The following is a 24,804-nucleotide window of genomic DNA, read 5'->3' on the forward strand; positions in this document are numbered from 1 at the left end:
GTTCCTCTTAACTTTTGTATTATTAAAAAAACTAAATAGAGAAAACTTGAAAACACAGTATCATGATACCACGTAGATTCCAGCACTTGTTAACAGTTTGCCATATTTGCTTCGTCTGTGTGTCTTTTTCTGAACCATTTGAAAATTGTAGATACGACATTTCACCCCAACACCAAATACTGAGCATGTAGCTCTTAAAAATAAGGCTCTTGGCCAGGCGCGGTTGCTTGAACCTGGAAATCACTTGAACCTGGGAAGCAGAGGTTGCAGTGAGCCGAGATGGGGCCACTGTACTCCAGCCTGGGCAACAGACTGAGATCCATTTCAAAAAATAAAAATAAAGGCCGGGCGCGGTAGCTCACGCCTGTAATCCCAGCACTTTGGGAGCCCGAGGTGGGCAAATCACGAGGTCAAGAGATCGAGACCATCTGGCTAACACTGTGAAACCCTGTCTCTACTAAAAATACAAAAAATTAGCCGGGCGTGGTGGCGGGCGCCTGTAGTCCCAGCTACTCGGGAGGCTGAGTCAGAAGAATGGTGTGAACCCAGGAGGCAGAGCTTGCAGTGAGCTGAGATCCTGCCACTGCACTCCAGCCTAGGCGACAGAGCGAGACTCCGTCTCAAAAAAATAAAATAAAAATAATGACCTTATTCTACATAACCATTGTATCACCACTGCTAAGAAAATTTAATTCTCTAACAAGCAGTCCATTTTCACATGTCCCCAGTCATCCCAAAAACCTTTTATGACTTTTTTTTCTAACTAGGAACCAATCAGTATTCAGCACACTTGACTCTTTTAAGTTCTTTCCATTTCTGTCCCCAACTTTTTATTTGTATGACATCGATCTTTTGAAGAGATCAGGCCATTTACCTAGTAGATTGTCCCACGTTAGGAATGTTTCCTTTTAGTGCCATTTACCTGAATTTCCCGAAGTTCTTGTTCGATGGAAGTTCTTCTTAAATGCATTTCTTCCCTTGAATTTCTTAAGTTAGGGCTAAAGGCTTGATTAGATTCATGACAACAAGCACTTAAAAACACTCCAGAGGACACATTGTAAGTGTACAAGGTTGATGAATTTTTACAAACTGAACACATCCAGGTCAAAAAGCAGAACATGACCAGAAACCAGAATCCCCTCCCAGGGCTCCATGCTCACATCTATTCACTAACCCTCACACTCCAAGAGTGATGGTTGTCCTGACTTCTAATATCACCAATTAATTTTGCTTATTTTTGTTCTTTACATAAATGGAATCATTCAGTATGTACTTTTGTGTCTTGAATCTTTTGACATTATACTTAGGCAGTTCGACCATATCATTCCATATAGTTGTGTTGCAAGTTCATTCATTTTCATCGCTTGCTCTATGATATGGTTTGGCTGTGTCCCCACCCAAATCTCATCTTGTTAATTGTAGCTCCCATAATTCCCACATATGGGAGGAACCCAGTGGGAGATAATTGAATCATGGAAGCGGTTTCCCCTGTACTGTTCTCATGGTAGTGAATTAGTCTCATGAGATCTGATAATTTTATAAGGGATTTTCCCTTTAGCTTGGTTCTCGTTCTCTCGTCTGCCACCATGTAAGAAGTGCCTTTCGCCTTCTGCCGTGATTGTGAGGGCTCCCCAGCCATGTGGAACTGTGAGTCCATTAAACCTTTTTTTCTTTACAAATTACCCAGTCTTGAGTATGTCTTTACCAGCAGTGTGAAAACAGACTAATACACTCCATAACCTCAATATTATTGGCATTTGGAGCTAGATCATTATTTGCTGTGGAGAGCTGTTCTGGGCTTTGTAGAACGTTTAGCAGCATCCCTGGCCTGTATGCACTAGATGCCAGTAGCATTCTCCCTAAGCAGTTAAACACAACCCAAAATATCTGAAGACCACAATTTATGTATCCATTCTGCTCTTGATGGACATTTGGGTAACTTCCAAGTATGGTGCTATTATCAGTAATGCTGCTATGAACATTCTAGCACATGCCTTTTGGCAGATAGCTATCTATCTACATTTCTGTTGAGTTGTTCATCATTCTTACTTGATGAATGATGGATTGGAGTAGAATCTAAGGGTAGAATTGTTGGGCTTTAGTTTAGCTTTAATAGATAATGCCAAGCAGTTTTCCAAAATGGTTGTACTGATTTATACTTTCACTAGGAAGGTTATTTAGGAGTTCCAGTTGTTTCTCATCATCACCAGTACTTTTTATTTTTTTCACACCGGGGGGTGTTGTGACATTTCATTTCCCAGATGACTCATGAATTTGACAACCATTTCATGTGTTTTTTGGCTATTTTTTAAGCTAACATTTAATGACTGCTTTCTATGTGCCATTCCCAGCCTCCCTGCTTTATGTCTTTTCTTTTTTTTTTTTTTTTTTTTTTTTTTTTTTTTTTTTTTTTGTTTTGTTTTTCTGAGACAGGATTTTAATCTGTTGCTCAGGCTGAAGTGCAGTGGTACAATCATGGCTCACTGCAGCCTTGACTTCGTAGGTGAAAGTGATCTTCCTACCTCAGCCTCCTGAGTAGCTGGGACTGCAGACTCATGCCACCATGTCTGGCTCTTTTTTTTTTTTTTTTTTTTTTTTTAAGAGATGGGGTCTTTCTTACTATGTTGCCCAGGCGGGTCTCAAACTCCTGGGCTCAAGCGATCCTCCTACCTCAGCCTCCCTATATGTTGAGATTACAGGTGTAAGCCCCACACCTGGCCATAAGTCTTATTTAATGCAACAATGCTACCCCATTCTACAGATTGGTAAGTGGTATCTGGTAAGAAGAGGATCTGGGATTCAGCCCTCAAATCCTGGGGCATGCATCTTAGCTTTCCCCATCCCACCTGGTGAGGTAGGCCACCCTAGTCACACTGAGATCTAACCAGTTGTTTGCAGATGGCTGCAGGACCATCTGCAGAGGTGCTGTGAAGACCTGACATTCCAACGGAGAGAAGGACAGGAAGTAAATGACAGGGCCAAGGGGAGGAAGCAGGTGGTCCCAGGCTATAGATAACGTAAGAAGAGAAAGCCTGCTGCTGGAGCTTGTGAAGTGCGAGGCACAAATGGCCAATTAAGAGTGTGTCTATTTACAGGAAAATCAAGAGAAGCAGGAACAAACAGGGCTGTAGGAGAGGTGGGCTGGCAGTGAGGCCAGGTGTCTGTGTAAACAGGCATTGGCTGGGTAGAGGGAACACAGGAGCCAGGCTCCAGGGAAGAGGTTTCCTTTCTCTGGCAGTTCTGGCTGAGGCCCCAGGAGAGACATCAAGCGAATATTTTCTGGAGCTCCCCCAGGCGTGGGTCCTTGTAGAGCTTTTCCTCCAGAGCCAGGTACTTCAGTGGGGCCAGTTCCTTGTGTCTGAAGTCAGAGGGGCAAGAAAAGAGGGTAAGGGGTAACAAAGCTGGTGGTCCAGCCTCCCACTGGGTTCTCTCTGCCTGCCCTCCCTGCTAACCGATTGAGGCGCTGCTCCAGGATGCGAATGCGGAACATGGCCTGAGAGCAGTAACTCAGGTACAGGTCTTCATCCTCAGGTGTCAGCGTCACCTGGTTCTCCTGGTACCACTGCTGCTTCTTTTGCAGCTCCTGGGTCTCCTGTGGTCATAGGGAGGACAGAGAAGGAGGACTGACAAGGCTGACCTTCACCCAGGCTGCAGGCTGCAATCCCATTGGTCACTAGACAGCCCCATGACAGTTGGCCCCACTGTCCCCACCCACACAAGCCACCTATCCATAGCTGCCACAGAGGCAGGGGCCACAAAATATATTGGGTGGGAGCCAGTGGGGTCATGTTTATAGGGATGTCATGTCTATGAAGTCAGAGCAGGGGTCAAGACTGAGAGAGCCATGTAGCTCTGGACAAGTTACTGGCATTTTCAGAACCTGCAATTTCTTGTCTACAAAATGAGGGTCATTGTACTACCCCCTCCCCTTGTAGAGCTCCTTGTGAAGATTAAGTGACATAATCTTAGTAGTGCATGGGAACTACATGGTGTGTGCCTGACCAACAAAAATGGGTCAAGGACTAGGAGTTGTTATAATGTACCATCTCTCTGTCTACCCAGCCATCTGCCCATCTATTCCTCTGCCCATCCCTCCACTCATCCCTGCCCATCCATTCATCCATCCATCCATCCGTCCATGCGTCCATCCACTCATCCATCCAACTGCCCATCTATCCACTCGCCCATCCATCCATCCACTCATCCATCCACCCACCCACTCACTCACTCATCCACCCATCCATTCATCCATCCATCTACCCATCCATTCATTCATCCATCTACCCACCCATCCATCCATCCATCCATCCACCCACCCACTCACTCATCTACCCACTCACTCATCCATCCATCCATCCATCCATCCATCCATCCATCCATCCATCCACCCATCCACCCACCCACCCACCCACTCATCCATCCACCCACCCACTCACTCATCCACCCATCCATTTATCCATCCATCCACCCATCCATCCATCCACCCACCCACCCACTCACCCATCCACCTACTCATCCATCCACACACTCACTCACACCTCATCCATCCACCATCCACCCACCATCCGTCCACCCATCCACCCATCCACCCACCCATCCAACCATTCATCCATCCACCCACCCACCCATCCATTCATCCATCCATCCATCCATCTCATCCATCCATCCACCCATCCATCCATTCATCCATCCACCCACCCACCCATCCATTCATCCATCCATCCACCCACCCCCTCCTCACTCATCCATCATCTACCCACTCACGCATCCATCCATCCATCCATCTATCCACCCATCCATCCATTCATCCATCCGCCTGCCCACTCATCCATCCACTCACCCACTCATCCATCTGCCCACTCACTCACTCATCCACCCATCCATCTATCCACCCACTCATCCATCCATCCACCCACTCACTCACTCATCCATTCATCCATCCACCCATCCAACCATTCATCCATCTACCCACCCACTCATCCACCCACCCATCCATCCACCTACCTATCCATACATATACCCATACACCTATCTATCTACTCACCCATCCATTCATCCTCGCATCCATCTACCCATCCATCCATTTATGCACCCATCCACCCACCCATCTATTCATTCACCCATCCATCCATCTATCCACCTATCAATCCACCCACCCATCTATCTACCTATTCATCCATCTATCTACCCATCCATTCGTCTACCCATCTATTCATCCATCCATCCATCCATCCATCCACCCATCCACCCACCCACCTATCCATACATACACCCATCCATCTCCCTATCCATTTGTCTATCTGATAAACAAGTGTGAGGAGGAACAACTCAGTCATTCGGAAACTCCAAGCGTTGATATATTCATCCCCCTCATCAGGCCCTCATAAGCCTGTGAGGTGGTGGGCAGACAGCCCTGGGCCCATTTTCTGGATGCAGATGCTGAGATCCCTTCCCCAACAAAGGCGCTGGAGGCACCTTCTCAAAGCGGGCCTGGATGAGGTTGGCCTTGTTGATGAGCCGCTGCTTGAAGTCGCTGAGGCACTCATCCTTGAGGCGCACCGCCTGCCAGCGTGTTAGTTTCTCTCCTGGCGGGAGCTGGGCCAGGAATGGGGCCAGGTAGTCCAGCTGGGTCTCCACCTGCCGCAGGTGCTCTTCATGCATCACGCGCTCCTGTAAGGGTGAGGGGCAGTCAGCTGGATCAGCAGGAACTGCAGAGACCTCTCCAGCTCTGCATCAGCAGTGTGCCAGCACAAAGCCAGACCTCACAGCCAGGTCCCGGTGCATGGCGCCTCCAAGACAGGCCTTAGAAGGGCTTGCATGCTGGTCTCTGGACCTGTGGGTTTTTGTGTGTGTGTGTGTTTTTTTTTTTTTTTTTTTTTTTTTTTTTTTTTGAGACGGAGTCTTGCTCTGTTGCCCAGGCTGTAGTGCAGTGGTGTGATCTTGGCTCACTGCCAGCTCCGCCTCTGGGGTTCACACCATTCTCCTGCCTCAGCCTCCCGAGTAGCTGGGACTACAGGCACCTGCCACCACGCCCGGCTAATTTTTTGTATTTTTAGTAAAGATGGGGTTTCACCGTGTTAGCCAGGATGGTCTCGATCTCCTGACCTTATAATAAGCCTGCCTCGGCCTCCCAAAGTGCTGAGATTGCAAGCGTGAGCCACTGTGCCCGGCCTCTGGACCTGTGTTTACTGGTGACAGCCAACTCTTTTTTTCTTACATGAATTTGTGTCTCTCTACCTGAGCTTTGGTTTCCTTCTCTGAGGATCTGACAGGATCATGTCTGTAAAGCACGCAGCCTGATGCCTGACGATCCACAGCAGATGCTTATTCAGTCAATGGTAGTGGTTATTAATGATGTTAGTTAAAAACTGCCAGTAACTCCCTTCACTTTTCTTTTCCACCCTGGGGACTGTGTCCTACATCTGCAGACAGGGGGTGGTGAAGTTGGAGACGTGGGGGCAGACACCTTCCCCTGGGATCTGAGAACGGTCATCTGATGCACCGTCCTGCCTCACGATCCCCAAACTATTTTTAGAAATCTCAGCTTGGTTGGTGAAAGGGATTCAGAAGCCGGCCCTGAAAACCAGGTGGGGCCTTGCAACCTGAGGGTGTAACCCAAATGCCCTCCCTGTGCTGGAGAGCAGGATTGCTCAGGCCTGGAGCCAGAGGTAGCTCACTGGGGCCACTGACCCAGGGTGCAACCTCAGTGGGAGCCCTGAGTAGAGGTGGGCACATAATTTTAATTCTTTTCCCAACCACAGGCCTTGGCTCGGCTACAGCTCCTGGGGATGGGGGGAGACCTTGCCCAAATCCCAGGTACTCTTTGGGATGAACCATAGAAACGGTCAGCTCGGCAGCAAGGATGACCGCATGGTATCAATAACCGTATCCCCCACAGAGGGTTTCTCAGCAGAATCCCTCATGGTCCCCACCACCCTGGAGGCCAGGGGGGTCTAGGAAAAGCTGGAGAAGGGATTGGGACTGACCATGGCCTCCCGATATTCCTTGCTCTTCTCATTCCGCTTGGTGTCATAGATGGAGATGGTCAGCGTGTGCGCCGCCTCCTCTTCCTCTCGAAGCTTCAGGATCTCCAGCACCTGAAATGAGAAGTGTTGGAGGGCGTGATGAAGACGCCCCCCACTCCTGTAACCCCAGCACTTTGGGAAGTCAAGGAGGGCGGATCGCATGAGTTCAGGAGTGTGGACCATCCTGGGCAAAATGGAAAAACCCTGTCTGTTAAAAAACAAAAACAAAAACAAGAAATTAGCCAGGCATAGTGGTGTGCGCTAGTAGTCCCAGTTACCTGGGAGGATGAGGTGGGAGGATCACCTGAGCCCGGGATGTACAGCCATCATTGCACCACTGCATTCCAGCCTGGGTTACAGAGCGAGACCCTATCTCAAAAACAAAGATACCGCCCACCTGCTCACTCTCCCATAGGACCCTACCTCCAGCTCTGACTCCCAGACCTGATGTCTGGACAGCTTCTCCTCCCTCTTCAGGTGCATCATGGCCTCGTACTGGTAGAGCAGCTTCTTGGTGTGCTCCATGGGCTCCACCTGGGACAACAACCACCTCGGTAACACAGAGAGGCTGCCATGATCGGCGCATAGGATCACCTGGGTTCAAATCTACCCCTGCCACTTTCTAGCTGTGTCACCTCGAGCAAGTTGCTAAACCTCTCTGAGCCTTAATTTTCTCACTTATAAAAACACAGATAATAATAAAAGAGAAACTGAAGACTCAGAAAAGCTGGGGACTGTGCCAGGAGAGTGAGGGTTTGACTAGGAAGGCTAGCCCCTCAGAGGTGGTGAGAATCTTCCCCTCCCCCAGAGCCTCCCTAGGATCTGAGGTTTGCCCTGACCAGGAGTGGGGAGCATGAGGAGTCGTCTTAGCCTGCTGAATTCTCTTTTTTTGGTAGAAAAGGGAAGATTTTCAGAGGAGCTGCAAAGAGAAGGGTCCCCAGATGGGAACTTTTGGTTTTCCCAAGGGGCAAAGATGAATTTCGGGGCCGGGATTCACCAGTGCCCATCCAGGTTCTCCCACGTTGCTGGAATAAGACAAAGAGCTCCGGTTCCTCCTACACCCGACCCCTGCCCGCCGTGGTCCCCATGCCCACCTCGAAGCTGATGCACATGTCGGGCGTCATGATGATCTTGTTGCCTTTGCTGTCCACCTCGGTGCGCCGCAGGAACTCGCGCTTGGAGGCTGTGATGTGGTCGTCGCGGCAGTGGTAGCGCAGCTGGATGCGCTCCTCCGCCAGCAGAAACACGCGCTCTGCCACGTCCTCCTCTGCGGGCTTCGCTGGGTTGCGGAAGAACTGCTCTGTGATTTTCTGGGAGGCGAGAACAAGGAAAGGATGAGGGTGTGAGAGATTTCTCTGCATGCCCGAAGGCAGGAGCAACGGACCTTCAGGACCCTGGAGTCTGGGGTTGTTTGGAGATTCACGTGGAATAGCCCCTCTTAAGCAGACAATGGATTTCGTGGGTTCTCAGGGACAGGCCACTCCAGTCCCGTATGGTGGTGGGCCCCTCCTCAGCTCCTTCAAGACTCTGCTTGCCTACCTTAAGAGATGGGGAGCTCACTACCTCTGCAGGCAGCCTACTCCATTGCTAGACCCCTAGACATCCCTTACTGCTAGAAAGAGCTTCTTTGCATGCTGCCATTACACACAGTTGCCAACTAAATTGTAATGACATGGAGGGGAAAATGCACAATTTCATGTTAAGTGGGTAATACAGGGACTATAATTCCCAGGTCCCTATCTCAATTACATTAGAAAAAACTCTCAAAACCAAACTTATAATCCATGGTAATATATGAGAGATGCCATTCTGAGATATTTTTGCTTTTCTCTACATTCTTACATGTTTTCCAAATGTTTAGTCATAAGTGTGTATTTTTGCATAACAATAAGGAAATAACACATCCTTGGCCCCATGGTTGAGGGCACAGTCTGGCACCAGACAACCCCAGGATGGTGCATTTGGTGATACGATTTGGCTTCATGTTCTCCCACCCAAATCTCACCTTGAATTGTAATAATCCCCATAGGTCAAGGGCGGGACCAGGTGGAGATAATTGAATCATGGCGGTCGTTTCCCCCATGCTATTCTCATGATAGTGAGTGAGTTCTCCTGAGATCTGATGGTTTTTATAAGCGGTTTCCCCCTTTGCTCCGCACTTATTCACGCTCCTACTGCCCGGTGAAAAGGACTCTTCTGCCATGATGCTAAGTTTCCTAAGGGCTCCCCAGCCATGCGGAACTGAGTCAATGAAGCTTCTTTTCTTTATAAATTACCCAGTCTCAGGTATTTCTTAATAGCAGCGTGAGAACAGACTAATACATTTGGTAAAATGCTTCGTTCATCATTGGTGCCCTTGGATATGTCTCAGGCCTTAATGCCACCCCAGAGCCAGGGCTCTCACCATTCAGAGGTGACATCAGCTGTCAGAGAGGGAGGGCGACCTGTTCCCAGCCCCGGCGAGCTCTTACCACAATGGGCCGGGGGTTTGACTCTGCACTGCTCAGAGCGAGCTTCTTGACTCGGGGTCGGAAGTTGGCGTGGCGGTAGGAAAGGAAGTCTGGGCGTCCTTGATAGTACTCTGTCATTGTCCTGGCTGTCTCCTCCCGCTTTATCAGGCCATCCACACGGGCCGTTTCATAAAACTCAATGACACGGTCCATCTCAGGTTGCATGGACTTGTACGAGTGCACTGGGTGGGGAGCGGGAGGTGGGAGGAGACAGCTACATGAGCACTAGGAAGTATGGCTGCTGGCTTGATCGCCCAACCCCAGGCCCAGGGAGAAGACAGCCCCACATTATGGATGAGGTTAGCTATGGAACCAGTTCCCTATTGCTGAGTGTTTAGGTTGTGTACAACTTTTTCTGATTATTACCAACACCATGATGAACATCTGCATCGCGCATTTTTCATTCTTGTCCATTATTTGCTAAGAATAAATTATCAGCAATGGAGTTGCTGGGTCCAAAAGTGTACAAAATTTTTGAGATGGAGCCTCGCTCTGTCACCCAGGCTGGAGTGCAGTGACGCGATCTCAGCTCAATCCACCCAAAGTGCTGGGATTATTGGTGTAAGCCACTGTGCCCAGCCAAAAGCGTACACGTTTTGTGGTCATTATCAATATTTTGCCCAACTATCCTCCATAAAAGTTCCAATTTGCTGTCCCATCAATAGTGACACAGAGTGACTGTTGCTGCCACACTTGTTCATACCCAGTAGTACCATTTTTTTCATCTTTGCCAACATGGGGGTTATAAGATGGGTCCTTTATTGGTTAGGGACCTTATCAGTTTCTTTTTTTCAATATCAACCTCCAAATGAGGTTGATCATTTTTAAAAATGTATATTACCCCATACTTTTCTTTTGTAAATTTCTTGGTCAGGATTTTTTTTTTTTTCCTTGAGACAGGATCTCTCTCTGTCACCCAGGCTGGAGTGAAGTGGCATAATCTCGGCTCACTGCAGCCTCGACCTCCTGGGTTCAAGTGATTCTCCTGCCTCAGTCTCCTGAGTAGTTGGGATTACAAGCATGTGCCACCACTCCTGGCTAATTTTTGTATTTTTTGTAGAGATGGGGTTTCACCATATATCTCAGGCTGGTCTTGAACCGCTGGGCTCAACTGCCCACGTTGGCCTCCCAAAGTACTGGGATTACAGGTGTGAGACCCTGTGCCCGGCACTGCCTCCTTTAAATGTGGCCTCCATCGTGTGACCTCATGGTGAGGTTCTGGCCTGATTCCAACCACTGAACGGGCATGTGGTGCCCCTTTTAGCTTTCCTGGAGGAACATTTGTCACGTTTCCTTAGATTTTCTGAGCTTTCCCTGACCTCCCACACATCGGGTTTGCTGAGGGAGGCAGGGCAGCTTCTACTGCTTGCTGCCCAAGAACCCCTGTGTAATATGTATGCTGGTTCCTCCCACCACATACCACCTGCCACAGGGTGTGTGAGGCCTCTACCCCAGGCTCCTGGCTGGGCCAGGAAAGGGGAGCCATGTACCGCGCAGAGCCTGGGGGTGGCCAGGTTTGAAGTAGTCTATCTTCAGGTCTGTGGTCTTGTTTATGTGTTTCAGCTCCAGCATGTCCTCCCGGTTCTGGTACCACTCCTTTATCTCCAAAATATTGGTACCTGTGGGGCCGATGGACATTTGCTGCAGCCAGGCCAGCTCCCCTAGTCTTCAACCCCTACTTACTCCAGGCACACAGAGGCCAGCAATGCCCCCAGAGAGAGTAGAAGCCACCCCCCCCCGGGCGGGCCTGGAACCATGGCCAGAGCAATCCCCCTTACACTCCAGGTCCTCGTAGGTGGTGAGGCGGCTCACAAGGCCGTTGCTGTTGAGGTACGGGGCCCACTTCTCCAGCTTTGCCCTCTTGTACTGAATCACCTTCTTCCCGTTCGGGCAGCGGGTCTCAAATGCTGTGGACACAGTCAGCTGGGGTCTATCCTTCCTAGTTTGGGGGAAGGGAGGGCCAGCCCTGCCCAGCCACTCATCCATCCACTGCCCATTCTCTGTGTACTGAACTCCTCTGGCCCCAAGCCTGATCCAGGGAGGCTGAGGAGAATAATCACCGGGGTGGCCCCAGCCCTAGAGGGGTTCTCAGACCAGACAGAAGCACAAATCCACCCAAGAATGGGATTTGAGCCCCATCAGAGGGTCTGCCCCGCAGCCAACCACACTATTCCACTGCCAGGCCTTTGCTTGTACAGGTCTCTGCCAGAAACACCATCATCCCCTCCTCCTCTTGTTGGACTGACTCCTTCAGATCCTTCAAAACTTTGCCCAGGTGACCTCTAGCCTACTTCTGGTACCCCTTTCTGCTCACCCATCCCCAGGCCCTAGCCCCAGTGCTGGGCTGGGTGCGCCTCCTCTGGGTTCCCATGACACCCTCTCTGGCACTTCCCACCCTGATGAAATGGCCCATGCCCTCCCCATAGGCCTGAGTGCTCCCTAGGTGGGCACCAGCAGATATTGACATGGAGCATGACAGTCCCTGCCCTCCTGCCTTCTCTACCTGCCCCTCTCCGGTCCTGAGACCCCCTGCACCATCTGGGCACTGCCCGTAGCCTCCTCTGGGTAGAAGAGTGTGAGAGGGGAATGGGCTGGGTTCCCAGGCCTTGCTGCCGCCCACATGCCATCATCCCACACATGCTCACTAAGCTGCATCGCCCTGTGTGCCTGACTGGTGTCAGGGCCTCGGGGTCAGAGCTGAGTGCTTGTGGCAGGAAGGGAGGAGGGAGGGAAAGAGGGTGCAGCTGAAGGTGGGAAAGGTGGAAATGTGGAGCACGGCATTCCCTGCTGTGTCCCCCCGCCTCACTGCTGCCGCAGACCTCTCTGGAGGCCCAGGAACTGGATCTGGAGAGGGTAAGTGAACACACAAATAGAAAATACCTTCCGGGGAGATCTCAATCTGTTCCACCCACGAGTGGGGCATGTCGAAGCTCTTATCCTCATCCTCCTTGCCCTGATGGGAGAGAAGCGGGTGGGGGAGGTGGTGTTGGTCAGGGCCTGGAAGCAGAAGTTATAGTCAAAGCTCTGTCTCTGCCGACAGAGCCAAGCCAAGGTGGTCCGTTGGCTTCCCCAGGGGAACTGGAGGTCATGAGCACGACTCATGATGTGGAAGAGGAGGAGTCTACTCTGGGCAGGGAGCTCTTCCCTATACCTGCCTGGCTTAGGACAGCAGCACCCCCTGCCCTGGCTGCAGGCCCTTCGTGATTAGAGAGGTGTTTCTGGAGTCAGGGCGCCCAAGCCCCACCCTCTCTCCAAGACCAGCTAAGGGGTCCTGGGCAAGTGTGTTAACTGCTCTAAGCCTTAGTTTTCTTAACTGTAAACCGGACCTTTTAGGAGGATTAAATGATATAATGTCTGTAAAGGCCTTGGGACTCTGTCTGGCTGACATTATTATTATTATTATTGTTATTATTATTATTAGAGATGGAGTCTTGTTCTGTTGCCCAGGCTGGAGTGCAGTGGCATGATCTTGGCTCACTGCAACCTCCACTTCCCAGGTTCAAGTGATTCTCCTGCCTCAGCCTCCTGAGGAGCTGGGATTACAGGCATGCGCCACCACACCCAGTTGATTTTTGTATTTTTAGTAGAGATGGGGGGGCGGGTCTCACCATGTTGCCCAGGCTGGTCTCGAACTCCTGACCTCAAATGATATGCCCATCTTGGCCTCCCATAGTGCTGGGATTACAGGCATGAGCCACCGTGCCCGGCCTATTATTGTTTCCTCTCTGAGCCTTAATTTCCCCATTTGTGAAATAAGGCCCGATCTAGATAAATGGTCCTCAAACTAGATAATCACAGAAACTTGGATAAGACTTTCTCAACTTAAAACCTTTTTTCCACAAACATTGCTCATACATCTGACACCTGCTTATCTAATTGTGACATTTTGCAGGGGACAAAAATGGGTGAGCAGTCAGCAGTTAGTATTGTCAAAAATCTCCAAGACAGCCAGGTGGGTGGGCTGTCACCAAGGGTCTGTTTTTTCCTGGGGGTCCATGACTGGGCTTTGACTTTTTGGGTTGCCCTCTGTCCATCTTTGCTGTAATGAGGGCTCTTGGGCCAGGGTGGACCAGGACTCTGTGACGGGAACTGTTTGATTATTAGCCATGCTGGCACTAAGCCAGCTGCCTGCAGGGCTGGGCTCTCAGGCCCTGGCTGGTCCATGCCCCATGACCAGCAGGGGGCGCCTATGCCCAGATTTACTGCACACGAGATGTCCCCAGTCTCTGGAGATGAGGACGCTGAGAACATTCAGCACCCTTTTCAGGCGGTCTACACTGCTGTGGCAAGCACATCACATCAAGCAGCCCCAGGAGGTAGAACAGAGTTACCATTGAGAACCCAGACTGTGGAGCCAGACTGTGTAGGTTCAAATCCCAGCTCTGTCACTTACCAGCTGTGTCGCTTTGGGTAAGTGACTTAACCTCTCTGTGTGTGAGTCTTACCATTGGTAAAATGGGATCATATTAATCACAGGTGGTAATACCAGTGCCCACCTCACCAGGTGGCTGTGGGGATTTTAACAAGTTACTTCAGGTTAAATAGATACAATGGATCCCAATGCTTAGTAAGGACCATATGAGTGCTACCTTTTACTTCGGGCTGAATGGCGTCCCCCTAAAATTCATAGGTTGAAGTTTTAAGCCCTGAAAGTGACTATATTTGTTTTATTTATTTTTCTTATGTTTTCTTTGTTGTTGTTGTTGTCTTGATCACTTACTGTTTGAATGATTGTATTTAGAGACAGGGTCTTTAGAGAGGTGATTAAGGTCAAATGAGTTCAATTAGAGTGGGCCCTAATCCAATAGGACTGTGTTGGTTGGGCATGGTGGCTCATGCCTGTAATACCAACACTTTGGGAGGCCAAGGCAAGGGGATCTCTTGAGCCCAGGAGTTCGAGACCAGCCTAGGTAACATAGCGAGACCATGTCTCTCTGAAAAACGAAAATTAGCCAGGTGTGGTGGTGTGTGTCTGTAGTCCCAGCTACTCAAGAGGCCAAGGTGGAAGGATCATTTGGGCCCAGGAGTTCGAGGCTGCAGAGAGCTATGATCGGGCCACTGCACTCCAGCCTGAGCAACAGAGGAGACCCTGCCTGAAAAAAAATAAAAAAATATATATGACTGATGTCCTTATAAGAACAGATTGGGACATAGATTTGTACAGAGGGAAGACAGTGTGAAGACAGGGAGAAGACAGCCATCTACAAGCCAAGGACAGGGGGCTCAGAAGGAACCAACCCTGTCCACACCTTGATCTCAGACTTCCAGCCTCTAGAACTGTAAGAAAAATAATTTCTGTCTTTTAAGCACCCCCATCTGTGGTGCTTTGTGATGCCAGACGAATGCACCTATTAGAATTACTATGAATACAACTATGACCCTTCTGCCTCCATTTCACATAAAGGCTGAAACTGAATTCCGAGAAGGGAGGCTGGTGATGTGGGTAAGGCCCTGGTCAACAACTTTCAGAGGAACTGACAGAATAGACAAGAAAGGCCTGGCAGCGTGTGGGGCTCATGATGGCTACTTGGGATGGAACTGAGAACAGCCAGCTCTGGGACTCCCAGGGGTCTTATGACCCCGCTCTGCAACTGTCTTTTTCTAAATTTATTTTTATTTTTTTGTGGTGGGGTGGGGTTGCCCAGGCTGGAATGCAGTGGCAGGAACACAGCTCACTGCAGCCTCGACCTCCCAGTCTCAAGTGATCCTCCTGCCTCAGCCTCCCAAGTAGCTGGGACTACAGATGCATGCCACCACAGCCAGCAAATTTTTAAATTTTCTTGTAGAGACAGGGTCCCACTATGTTGCCCAGGCTGGCAAGGGGCATCTTTCCAAAGGAGCAGGGCAACTCCTGAACAAGGTGGACGGTATGGGGGGAAGAAGACCTGACTTCAAGTCCTGTCCCTTCCCTAACCCACTGGGAGGTCCTGGGTAGGTTACTGGCCTTTCTGGGCCTCAATGTGCCCATCTGTAAAATAAGGGAATTGCCCAAGCCTTCCTGCTTTGAGGAACAGATCATTGGTCTACGTGGGCCATCCCCCACTGCCACACACACGCTGCTGGGGACACTTGTCAGGCTCCCTGAAGCCTTCACACACATTCCCTCGGTTCTTGAGCTGCTGAGACTCACCAGATTTTCCACATCATCCTCATCGTTTATCCCACTGTCATCTTCTTCAGTCAGGGACAGCTGAGACTTATCAGTCCCCAGGAGCATGTACTCCCACCTCACAGGGTCACCCAGGTCAAAGATCAAGTCCTGTTGGGGATGAGGACAGTCAACTGAGTGCACCCCACGGCCACCACATCCCCATCTGCTCCATGAGGAGTTGGGAGATGGCTACTCCAGGGCAGAGAAGAGACCTGGGCCCAGGGCTGAGAGAAGCAGAACGTCAGTCCCAGGTGGCTCTGAGAGTCCACGCCCACCCTCCTCATCCCAACAGGGAAACTGAGGCCCCGAGGGGAAGCAGAACTCCCTGCCCATCATTCAGCCTCCCTGTGAGGACATCTCGTGCTGGCCTCTCTGAGAGACCACGAGGCTCTCTGGCCTGGGCTAGACCTGGATGTGTAGGTCTTTCCGTATCAGCGGGGCAGTGCTTAGAGCCAATGAAAACAAACCACCAAGATTTGATGGTAGAAGGGTCTAGCACCTCCCAGAAAGCGGAAGGTTTTTAAAAAAAAGGCTTCCTCCTGTTTATTTTACCCATGCCAGGAACAAGGGAACTAGGCAGGCACACGTGGAGGTTATACATAAGAAGCAGGTGGACAGCCGGGCATGGTGGCTCGTGCCTGTAGTTCCAGCACTTTGGGAGACTGACACAGAAGGATCACTTGAACCCAGGAGCTCAAGACCAGCCTGGGTAGCAAAGGGAGATCCCACCTCTACAATTTTTTGTTATTATTTTATTTTTTTTGAGACAGAGTCTCACTCTGTTGCCCAGGCTGGAGTGCAGTGGCGTGATCTCGGTTCACTGCAACCTCTGCCTCCCAGGCTCAAGTGATTTTCCTGCCTCAGCCTCCTGAGTAGCTGGGATTACAGGCACATGCCACCATGCCTGGCTCATTTTTATGTTTTTAGTAGAGATGGGGTTTCACCATTTTGGCCAGGCTGGTTTCGAACTCCTGACCTCAAGTGATATGCCTGCCTTGGCCTCCCAAAGTACTGGGATTACAGGCATAAGCCACTGTGCCTGGCCATTTTTTTTTTTTTTTTTTTTTTTTTTTGCCAGTGCATGGTGGCACGCACCTGTAGTCCTGGCTACTTGGGAGGCTGAGGCAGGAGGATCACTTGATCCCAGGAAGTTAAGGCTGTAGCGAGCTGTGAACACACCACTGTACTCCAACCTGGGAAACAGAGTAAGACCCTGTCTCTCCAAAACAAAACCAAAAAAAACAGTAGGTGGGTGGGAATTTCTCCTCTATGGAGTGTGTCTGCCACCTCTTTTCTTTCTTTTCTCTCTCTTTTTTTTTTTTTTGGTTTTTTTGTTTGTTTGTTTTTTGAGACAAGGTCTCCCTCTGTTGCCCAGGCTGGAGTGCAGTGGCACGATCTCGGCTCACTGCAACCTCCACCTCCTGGGTTCAAGTGATTCTCATACCTCAGCCTCCTGACTAGCTGGGACTACAAGCGCATGCCACCATAGCCCAGCTAATTTTTGCATTTTTAGTAGAGACGGGTTTCATGATGTTGGTCAGGCTGGTCTCAAACTCCTGACCTCTTTTCACCCAGCCCACCTGAAGCCTCAGTCCCCTCAATAAAAGTGGCTCATCTGTCGGATAATTCCTAGAAGGTGGGGAGCACCTCACATTCTAATCAACACCTTCCTAGAGCAAGGTGTTCTCCCCACCCTAAATCATGTTCCAGAGGAAATCAAAGGCTGCAGAACAGCTGCCTGGAGGGGTGTTAATATTAAGCTGTTCTGAAGCCAACACTAAGCCTAGTACTCACTGTCATGTGTGAGTCCTGGGAGGGCTCCTGAGTATTTCTCTGCCCTAGCTGGTGGGTGGAGGGGAGAGAAGTAGGGGGCATAACAGAGGAGAGTGGGGGAGAGAACTGCTGGTAGATGTCACAGCGACTGCAGACAAAGCTTAGTGGGCTTAGTGGATAGCAACCCAATTGTATAGATATTTGCCGCCTTTCACACTTTTTTTTTTTTTTTTTTTTTTTTTGGAGATGGAGTCTTGCTCTGTCGCCCAGGCTGGAGTGCACTGGCGAAATCTCGGCTCACAGCAATCTCTGCCTCCTGGGTTCAAGCAATTCTCATGCCTCAGCTTCCCAGTTAGCTGGGATTACAGGTGCCTGCCACCACACCTGGTTAATTTTTGTATTTTTAGTAGAGATGGGGTTTCACCATATTGGTCAGGCTGGTCTTGAACTCCTGGCCTCAAGTGATCTACCCACCTTGACCTCTCAAAGTCCTGGGATTAAAGGCGTGAGCCACCGTGCCTGGCCAACCTACTTTCACTCTTGGCCTACATTTTGTTACTTTTGTAAACCAGTGTAAGCAGTAGTTAGATATTATGCTTTGTTACTTTAAGTTGTATTTCTTTAGAAAAAGCATAATTGAATGGACAACGGCCACATCCATGTGTCCAGGGTATGTTAGCACCAGGCAGTCACTCTGTGGATGCCTTACCATCCTCCTCCAACCCCTCGCTATTTCAAGGTTCTTTGAAGAAACAAAGCAGCTGCTCCAATGTTCGTGTGGTGGTAACAGTGACAGCCTATGTCATCATCTCTTCCTCATGCCCTCACTTGGTACAGTACTGCCCCTCTGGCCTCACTTCCGCCTTCACCTTGGAGCCTGATGGATGGGATGGGGACATTCAGGCTGGAAGAGGGGCTGAAGGAGGACTGTAGCATCCTCTGAAGGGCTGTTATCCTTCAGAGGACACCGACCACCATGGTGCTTATGAGCCCAGGCCCTGGGGGAGGGCAGTGTCGGCTCTTCTCCCTCTGTGTGGCGTGGGAGAAGCGATCTCACTTCACTCGGCCTCAGTTTCCTTACCTGTAAAATGGGAGCAACAATAGTTAACATGTATTGAACAGCTAGAGACTATTTGGAGCACCTACTGAGTGTTACTTCCCACAACCCTGGAATCAGTGTCTAAGGGAGGCAGAGTGACGAGAGGCGTCTCCTTTGCTGAAGGCAGAAGTTTCTCTATCTTGGAGCTTCTGACTTCTTCACAGAGACAGAGCAACCAGCAGAGCAATCATGCATCAACTCTGCCTGTCTCCTGCAGGGGCCGGCAGTCGTCCCTCTGACACTTATTTACTTATTTATTCATTCCCCAAGACTAAATGACCATTTAAAAAGGTCATCAGGTACAGTGGCTCAGGCCTGTAATCCCAACACTTTGGGAGGCCAAGGTGGGCAGATCACTTGAGGTCAGGAGTTCGAGACCAGCCTGGCCAAAATGGTGAAACGCTGTCTCTACTAAAAATACAAAAAAATTAGCCAGCTGTGGTGGTGCCTGCCTGTAATCCCAGCTACTCAGGCTGAGGTGAGAAGATCACTTGAACCCAGGAGGCGGGGATTGCAGTGAGCCAAGATCGCGCCACTGCGCTCCAACGTGGGTGACAGAGTGAGAGTCTGTCTCAAAAATAAAATAAAATAAAAGTGTGGAGCACTATATAGAAATCAACATTGTCTCCCATAATCTGGTGCATCTGGGACTATAGAAATGTCACTGTCTCACCCTACATCTTCAAATTCACATTCTCAGGTCAAAACAAGTCTTCCAAAGGGATCCTTTGGGAAAAACAAGCTATTTCCTTGGCTTATATTTCCCTGTTTTTGTAGCATGCACCGGCAATTTATGCAAGTAGTATATACTGGGAAGGAAGAAAGGGGTCCACCAGCAAGCCCATGGCTGTTGACAGCCATGAGATTAGAGACAAGCACAAAGGGATAGGTCAACATACTGGCAAGCAGTTTTGTGACAGCTTGAGAATAACTATTCATACTGTTCATTTCATTCCTGATAGAAACCTCACTGCCCAGTGCGTGCATGCGTGCGCGTGTGTGTGTGTGTGTGTGTGTGTGTGTGAGAAAGAGAGAGAGAGACTCTCTCTGTGTTGCCCAGGCTGGAGTGCAGTGGCACAATCACGGCTCACTGCAGCCTTGACCTCCCGGGCTCAAGCAATTGTCCCACCTCAGCCTCCCTAGTAGCTGGGACTACAGGTGCATGCCATCATGCCTGGCTAAGTTTTTTGAAATTTTTTTATAGAGATGAGGTCTCACTTTGTTGCCCAGGCTGGTCTCAAACTCCTGAGCTCAAGTGATCCTCTTACCTCATCCTCCCAAAGTATCAGGATTACAGGCGTAAGCCGCCATGCCCCACCAGAGTGCATAGGTATTGATGAGGTAGGCCAGCGAGTTACAGAGCCATAAAGAAATGATGTTGCCTAGGAGGAGGTGAGGAACAAGACAGATGAGAAATCCTAGGATGCCTTCTTCCCAGTAGATGTTTGCTATGGAGTCACAAAGTTCACAGTACTTGGACTCTCTGTCAATGAATTGTACCATAAATCTCAGTAATCCATGCAGAAGGGATGTGCGATGGGGGTAGCAGCAGAACGAGTGATTATCTCTCGACTTATCTCCATGATAACTCGGTCAAAGGAAGATGAGACAGCTTTCTGTACATTTCCAGGTCCTAACTACTGCAAAATTTGACTGTGGATTCCCAAGCAGTTTTGGAGTTAAGTGTGTGAACAACCTGCACCTCCCATCAATGCTGGCAATGTACTGAGTATAACTAAAGGGACCAGGAAGCTGACCTACTTGCTGCCCCAAAGTATTCTGACCTGCTGTTGCAGGAAGAGGCTCATACCCCATGAGAGCAGCTGGGACAGGATGGTGAGACAGGAGCTCAGGAGCACCAGATTGGCTGCGTCCGCCATGCAGATGGACAGACGAGAAAGCCATTCCTCAGGGTCTCCTTAAAAAGGACCCAAGGGAAACTGGCCTGGTCAGAAACAGTGCCTTCGAGACAACGAAAGAGCACTGATAGACATACCCGAGACTGGGTAATGTGCAAAGAAAAAAGAGGTTTAATGGACTCACAGTTCCACAAAGAGGACAACCAATGCTAATACAAATCAAAGCTCCAGTGGCTCTATTAATATCAGACAAAATAGATGTCAGAATGAAAACTATTACTAGGGACAAAGCTGATTATTTCATGCTGATAGGTCAATTCGTCATGAGGACATAACAATCTCAAACATTTACTCATCTAATAGCAGGGCTTCAAAACACATGAAGCAAATACTGATAGAAATGAAAGAAGAAATAGAGAAATCCAAAACTGTAGCCCTAAGATTTCAATAATGTTGTCAATAATTGAAAGAAATGTAGGCAGAAAATCTGCAAAGATATACAATATTTGAATAACACTATCAATCAACTTGAGATTATTGACATTTATAGAACATTCTACCCAACAGCAAAATACACATTCTTGTCAAGTACACACAGAAAATTCACCATATTAAGAATTTGGTGAATTTCCTAGACAGACCATATTATGGTCCATAAAACAAACTATAGCACGTGTAAAATAATAGAAGTCATACCAAGTTATATTCTCTAATCACTACAGAATTAAATTAGAAATCAACAGTAGAAAGATCTCTAGAGGGTTTCTAAATATCTGTAAACTAAACACATTTTCAAATGGTCCATGAATTAAAGCAGAAATTAAAATGGAAATTGAAGAGCATATTGAATGGAAGGAAAATGAACACGATAGAGTAAAATGTGTGGGATGTCACTAAAGTAGTACTTCCGAGAGAAAGAAGGCTTATGTTAGAAAAGAACAGGCTTAGCCGGGCATGGTGGTGCATGCCTGTAATCTCAGCAACTTGGGAGGCTGAGCCAGGAGAATCACTTGAACCCAGCAGGTAGAGGTTGCAGTGATCCAAGATTGCACCATTGCACTCCAGCGTGGGCAACAAGAGCAAAACTCCATCTCAAAAAAAAAAAAAAAGAACAGTCTTAGATGAATTATCTCAGCTTCCACGTTAAGAAACTAGAAGAGAGTAAATGAAGCTCAAAGTAAGCAAAAGGTATAAAATAATAAAGATCAGAGTGGACATCAATGAGATAGAAAACAAAAACAATGGCGAAAAACCACAAAACCAAAAACTGGTTTATTGACAATGAGGTAGGAGGTGGGACTCAACTCAGAAGGTGGGACTTGACTTCCAAGCGGGGGACTCAGACACTGGACCAAATTGAGGACTAGCTAAAACGGGGCCAGGGCAACACCCAGATATTACACCTTTCCATGGCAAAGACCCAGTGAACCAGAGGTTACCACCCTATTTCTAGAAATTTCTGCATAATCTGCCCCTTCATTTGCATATGATTAAAGTGGATATAAATATGACTGGGGAAGTGCCTCTGAGCTGCTACTCTTGAAACCACCTTTGCACAATTATGACTGAGACATTGAAAGAGATCTCACTTAATTGACTCCATCTTGCTTCTAACCTCCAAGCTGTCCTTGTTCATTCCTAGGTGCAGGCTGAACTAACTTTGGGAGAAACTTAGTTTATTATAGTTTAAAACAAAGGCGATAATAGCCCTTTCCCAAAGCAGACTGCCTTCTTGCCTAGGGAACTAGATTGACTTTGTAGGACTAACATTAGCCACAAGATTAGAAATTATGGTTTAGGAGTCATGCAGCTGGAGGCTACGAGATTCTGACCTTCCCTAAACTGCTCCTAAGATCAGTGCTTGAGATATTTTGCAGAGCCTGCACTTGATGGCTCAGCTGGCACCACCAGATGGATAAACTGGCTTATCTGATCTTGTGACCCCTACCCAGGAACGGACTTGGTGCAAGAAGACAGCTTTGATTTTCTATTGTTTCATCTCTGATCAATCAGCACTCCTGGTTCACTGGCCTCCCCCAACCCACCAAGTTGTCCCTAAAAACTCTGCTCCCTGAATGCAAGAATGCTATGGGAGACTGATTTGAGTAATAACAAAACTCTGGTCTCCCACACAGCCAGCTCTGCATGAATTACTCTTTCTCTATTGCAATTCCCCAGTCTTGAATCAGCTTTGTCTAGGCTGTGGGCAAGGTGAGTCCCTTGGGTGGTTACAATCTGGGCACACTGCCTATGGGGTAGCCCTGCTCCACAAGGAGCAGTCCGTCTGCTGCTGCCGTATGCTGCCACTTCAAAAAAAATTGCCTGTAACACCACCAGCTTGCCCTTGAATTATTTCCTGGAAAAAGCCACGAATCCTCACTGGCAAAGCCCTGATTTTGAGGCCTGCCCCTATGTCAAGACCGACAAAACTGACAAACCTCTAACCAGACTGACAGGAGAAAAAGAGAGACACACACATTACCAATATTAAGAATGAATGGGGTAATGTCACTAAAGACTCTAACATAGTAGAAGGAAAATAAGGAGCTATGTTGAACACTTTATAACAACAAATTTGAAAACAAATGCACAAATTTCTTGAGAGATACAAACACCAAAGCTCATTCAAAAAGAAATAACCTGAATATTCCTATTGAATTTGTACCTTAAAACCCTTCCACAAAGAAAATTCCAGCCACAGATGGCTTCACTTGAGAATCCAGCAAACATATACAAAAGAAATCATGCCAGTACTACAGAAACTCATCCAGAAAACTGAAGAAAAGGGAAACTTCCCAACTCATTCCACGAGACCAGCATTACTGTGATACCGAAACCTGGCAAAGATACTCTAAGAAAACTACAGAACAATATCTCTCTTCAACAAAGATGCAGAAATTCTAAGCAAAATTTTCAGTTCAAAACCAGTAATATTTAAACGATTAAACCATCCTAATGAAATGAGGTTTATCCCAGGAATGCATGGTTAGTCTAACATTCAAAAATCAATCCAAGTAACTTACCATGTAGATAGACTAAAAAAGAAAAATCATAATAATATCAATAGATTCAGAAAAAGTATTTGACAAAAATCTAGCATCTATTTCTGAAAAAAGTCTCAGCAAACTAGGACTAGAGAAAAACTTCCTTTATTTCATAAAGGGAACCAATAAGAGAAACCTGTGGCTAATACTATACTTAATGGTATGAGACTAAATGCTCTCCCTAAGATCAGGAATAAACAGGTGTGCTTTCATCACTTCTATTTAATATTTACTGGTGATTCTAGCCAGTGTGATAAGGCAAGAAAAGCATCCAGATTGGAAAAGAAGTAAAACTGTTTTTATTCACAGATAACATAATTATCTATATAAAAATTGATGGAATCCACACAAAGGCTATTAGGACAAATAAGTTAATTTGGGAAGATTTCAGGATAGAAAATCAATATGTAAAAATCAATTGCATTTCTATTCACTAGCAAAGAATAGTCAGAAGTTGAAATTTAAAAAAAAATCATAGTATCAAAAAGTGAAATATTTAGGAATAAATCTGACAAAAGATGTGCAAGAACTGTACACTGAAACCTACAAAATGTTGCTGACAGAAATTTTAAAAGACTTAAATAACTGAAGAGAGATACCATGTTCATGGGTGAAAAATTCAATATTGTTGATAAAACAGTTCTCTCTCAATTGATCTATGGATCCAGTATAATCTCAATCATAATCTTCTTTTCAGAGTATGGGACGGTGGTTCAAACGTGTGATCCCAGCACTTTGGGAGGCCAAGATGGGTGGATTGCTTGAGACCAACCTGGGCAACATGGCAAAACCCATTTTTTGTCTCTATAAAAAATATAAAAATTAGCTGGGCATAGTGGCACATGCCTGTAGTCCCACCTACTCGGGAGGCTGAGGTGGAAGAATTGCTTGAGCCCAGAGGTTGAGGTTGAAGTGAGCCATGATCGCATCACTGCACTCCAGCCTGGTCAACAAAGGAAGACCCTGTCTCAAAAAATAAAAATCTTCTTTTGGGGTGATGAAAAAATTCTGGAATTAGATAGTGGTGATAGTTGCACAGTTTTGTAAATATACCAAAAGCCACTAACTTGTGCACTTTAGTAGATTTATGCTATGTCAATTATGCCTCCACTTAAAAAAGGGGGGGAACACAGTCTAATTTACCAGTTAATAGAAGAAAAAATTATGATCATTTAATAGATGAAAAAAATTTGATATAAACAAATTTTGTTTGATTAAAAACTGCTAGCAAACAGAAAGAAATCCCTTAGTTAAAGGGTAGCTAGCTATAAAAACCGTACAGTCAAGATAAACATCATCAAAATAGTGAAATGTTATGATACTAAGGCTTTACTTGTGAATCA

At 47.7% G+C, this 24,804-nt stretch overlaps 3 protein-coding genes across 6 annotated transcripts in view; 1 reads left to right on the forward strand and 2 right to left on the reverse strand.

Annotated features, from left to right (window-relative positions):
* Nucleotides 1–24,804, forward strand: part of CIAPIN1 (cytokine induced apoptosis inhibitor 1) — a 321,083-nt gene that overhangs the window by 1,666 nt on the left and 294,613 nt on the right. The window lies entirely within an intron of this gene.
* The window catches only part of DRC7 (dynein regulatory complex subunit 7), a 36,122-nt gene continuing 14,386 nt past the window's right edge, over nt 3,069–24,804 (reverse strand). For all 4 annotated transcript variants that reach the window (XM_050772892.1, XM_050772891.1, XM_050772894.1 and 1 more), the window contains 11 exons: nt 15,666–15,794; nt 12,416–12,488; nt 11,314–11,442; nt 11,026–11,154; nt 9,497–9,717; nt 8,120–8,335; nt 7,449–7,559; nt 6,987–7,097; nt 5,476–5,670; nt 3,453–3,592; nt 3,069–3,358 (listed from right to left, as the gene is read on the reverse strand). In XM_050772892.1, the coding sequence (XP_050628849.1) occupies nt 3,265–3,358; nt 3,453–3,592; nt 5,476–5,670; nt 6,987–7,097; nt 7,449–7,559; nt 8,120–8,335; nt 9,497–9,717; nt 11,026–11,154; nt 11,314–11,442; nt 12,416–12,488; nt 15,666–15,794 (1,548 nt within the window). In that variant the 3' untranslated portion in view covers nt 3,069–3,264. The remainder of the gene's footprint in view (nt 3,359–3,452; nt 3,593–5,475; nt 5,671–6,986; nt 7,098–7,448; nt 7,560–8,119; nt 8,336–9,496; nt 9,718–11,025; nt 11,155–11,313; nt 11,443–12,415; nt 12,489–15,665; nt 15,795–24,804) is intronic.
* LOC126943904 (mitochondrial carrier homolog 2-like) lies at nt 19,168–20,405 on the reverse strand. Its single transcript, XM_050773148.1, has 3 exons — nt 19,877–20,405; nt 19,802–19,808; nt 19,168–19,524 (listed from the first exon to the last, which is right to left on the reverse strand). The coding sequence occupies exons 1-3, from the start codon at nt 20,059–20,061 to the stop codon at nt 19,255–19,257; spliced, it is 462 nt and encodes a 153-aa protein (XP_050629105.1). The 5' UTR covers nt 20,062–20,405; the 3' UTR covers nt 19,168–19,254.

The sequence above is a fragment of the Macaca thibetana genome, chromosome 20, assembly GCF_024542745.1.
Source record: "Macaca thibetana thibetana isolate TM-01 chromosome 20, ASM2454274v1, whole genome shotgun sequence".
Taxonomy (NCBI): domain Eukaryota; kingdom Metazoa; phylum Chordata; class Mammalia; order Primates; family Cercopithecidae; genus Macaca; species Macaca thibetana.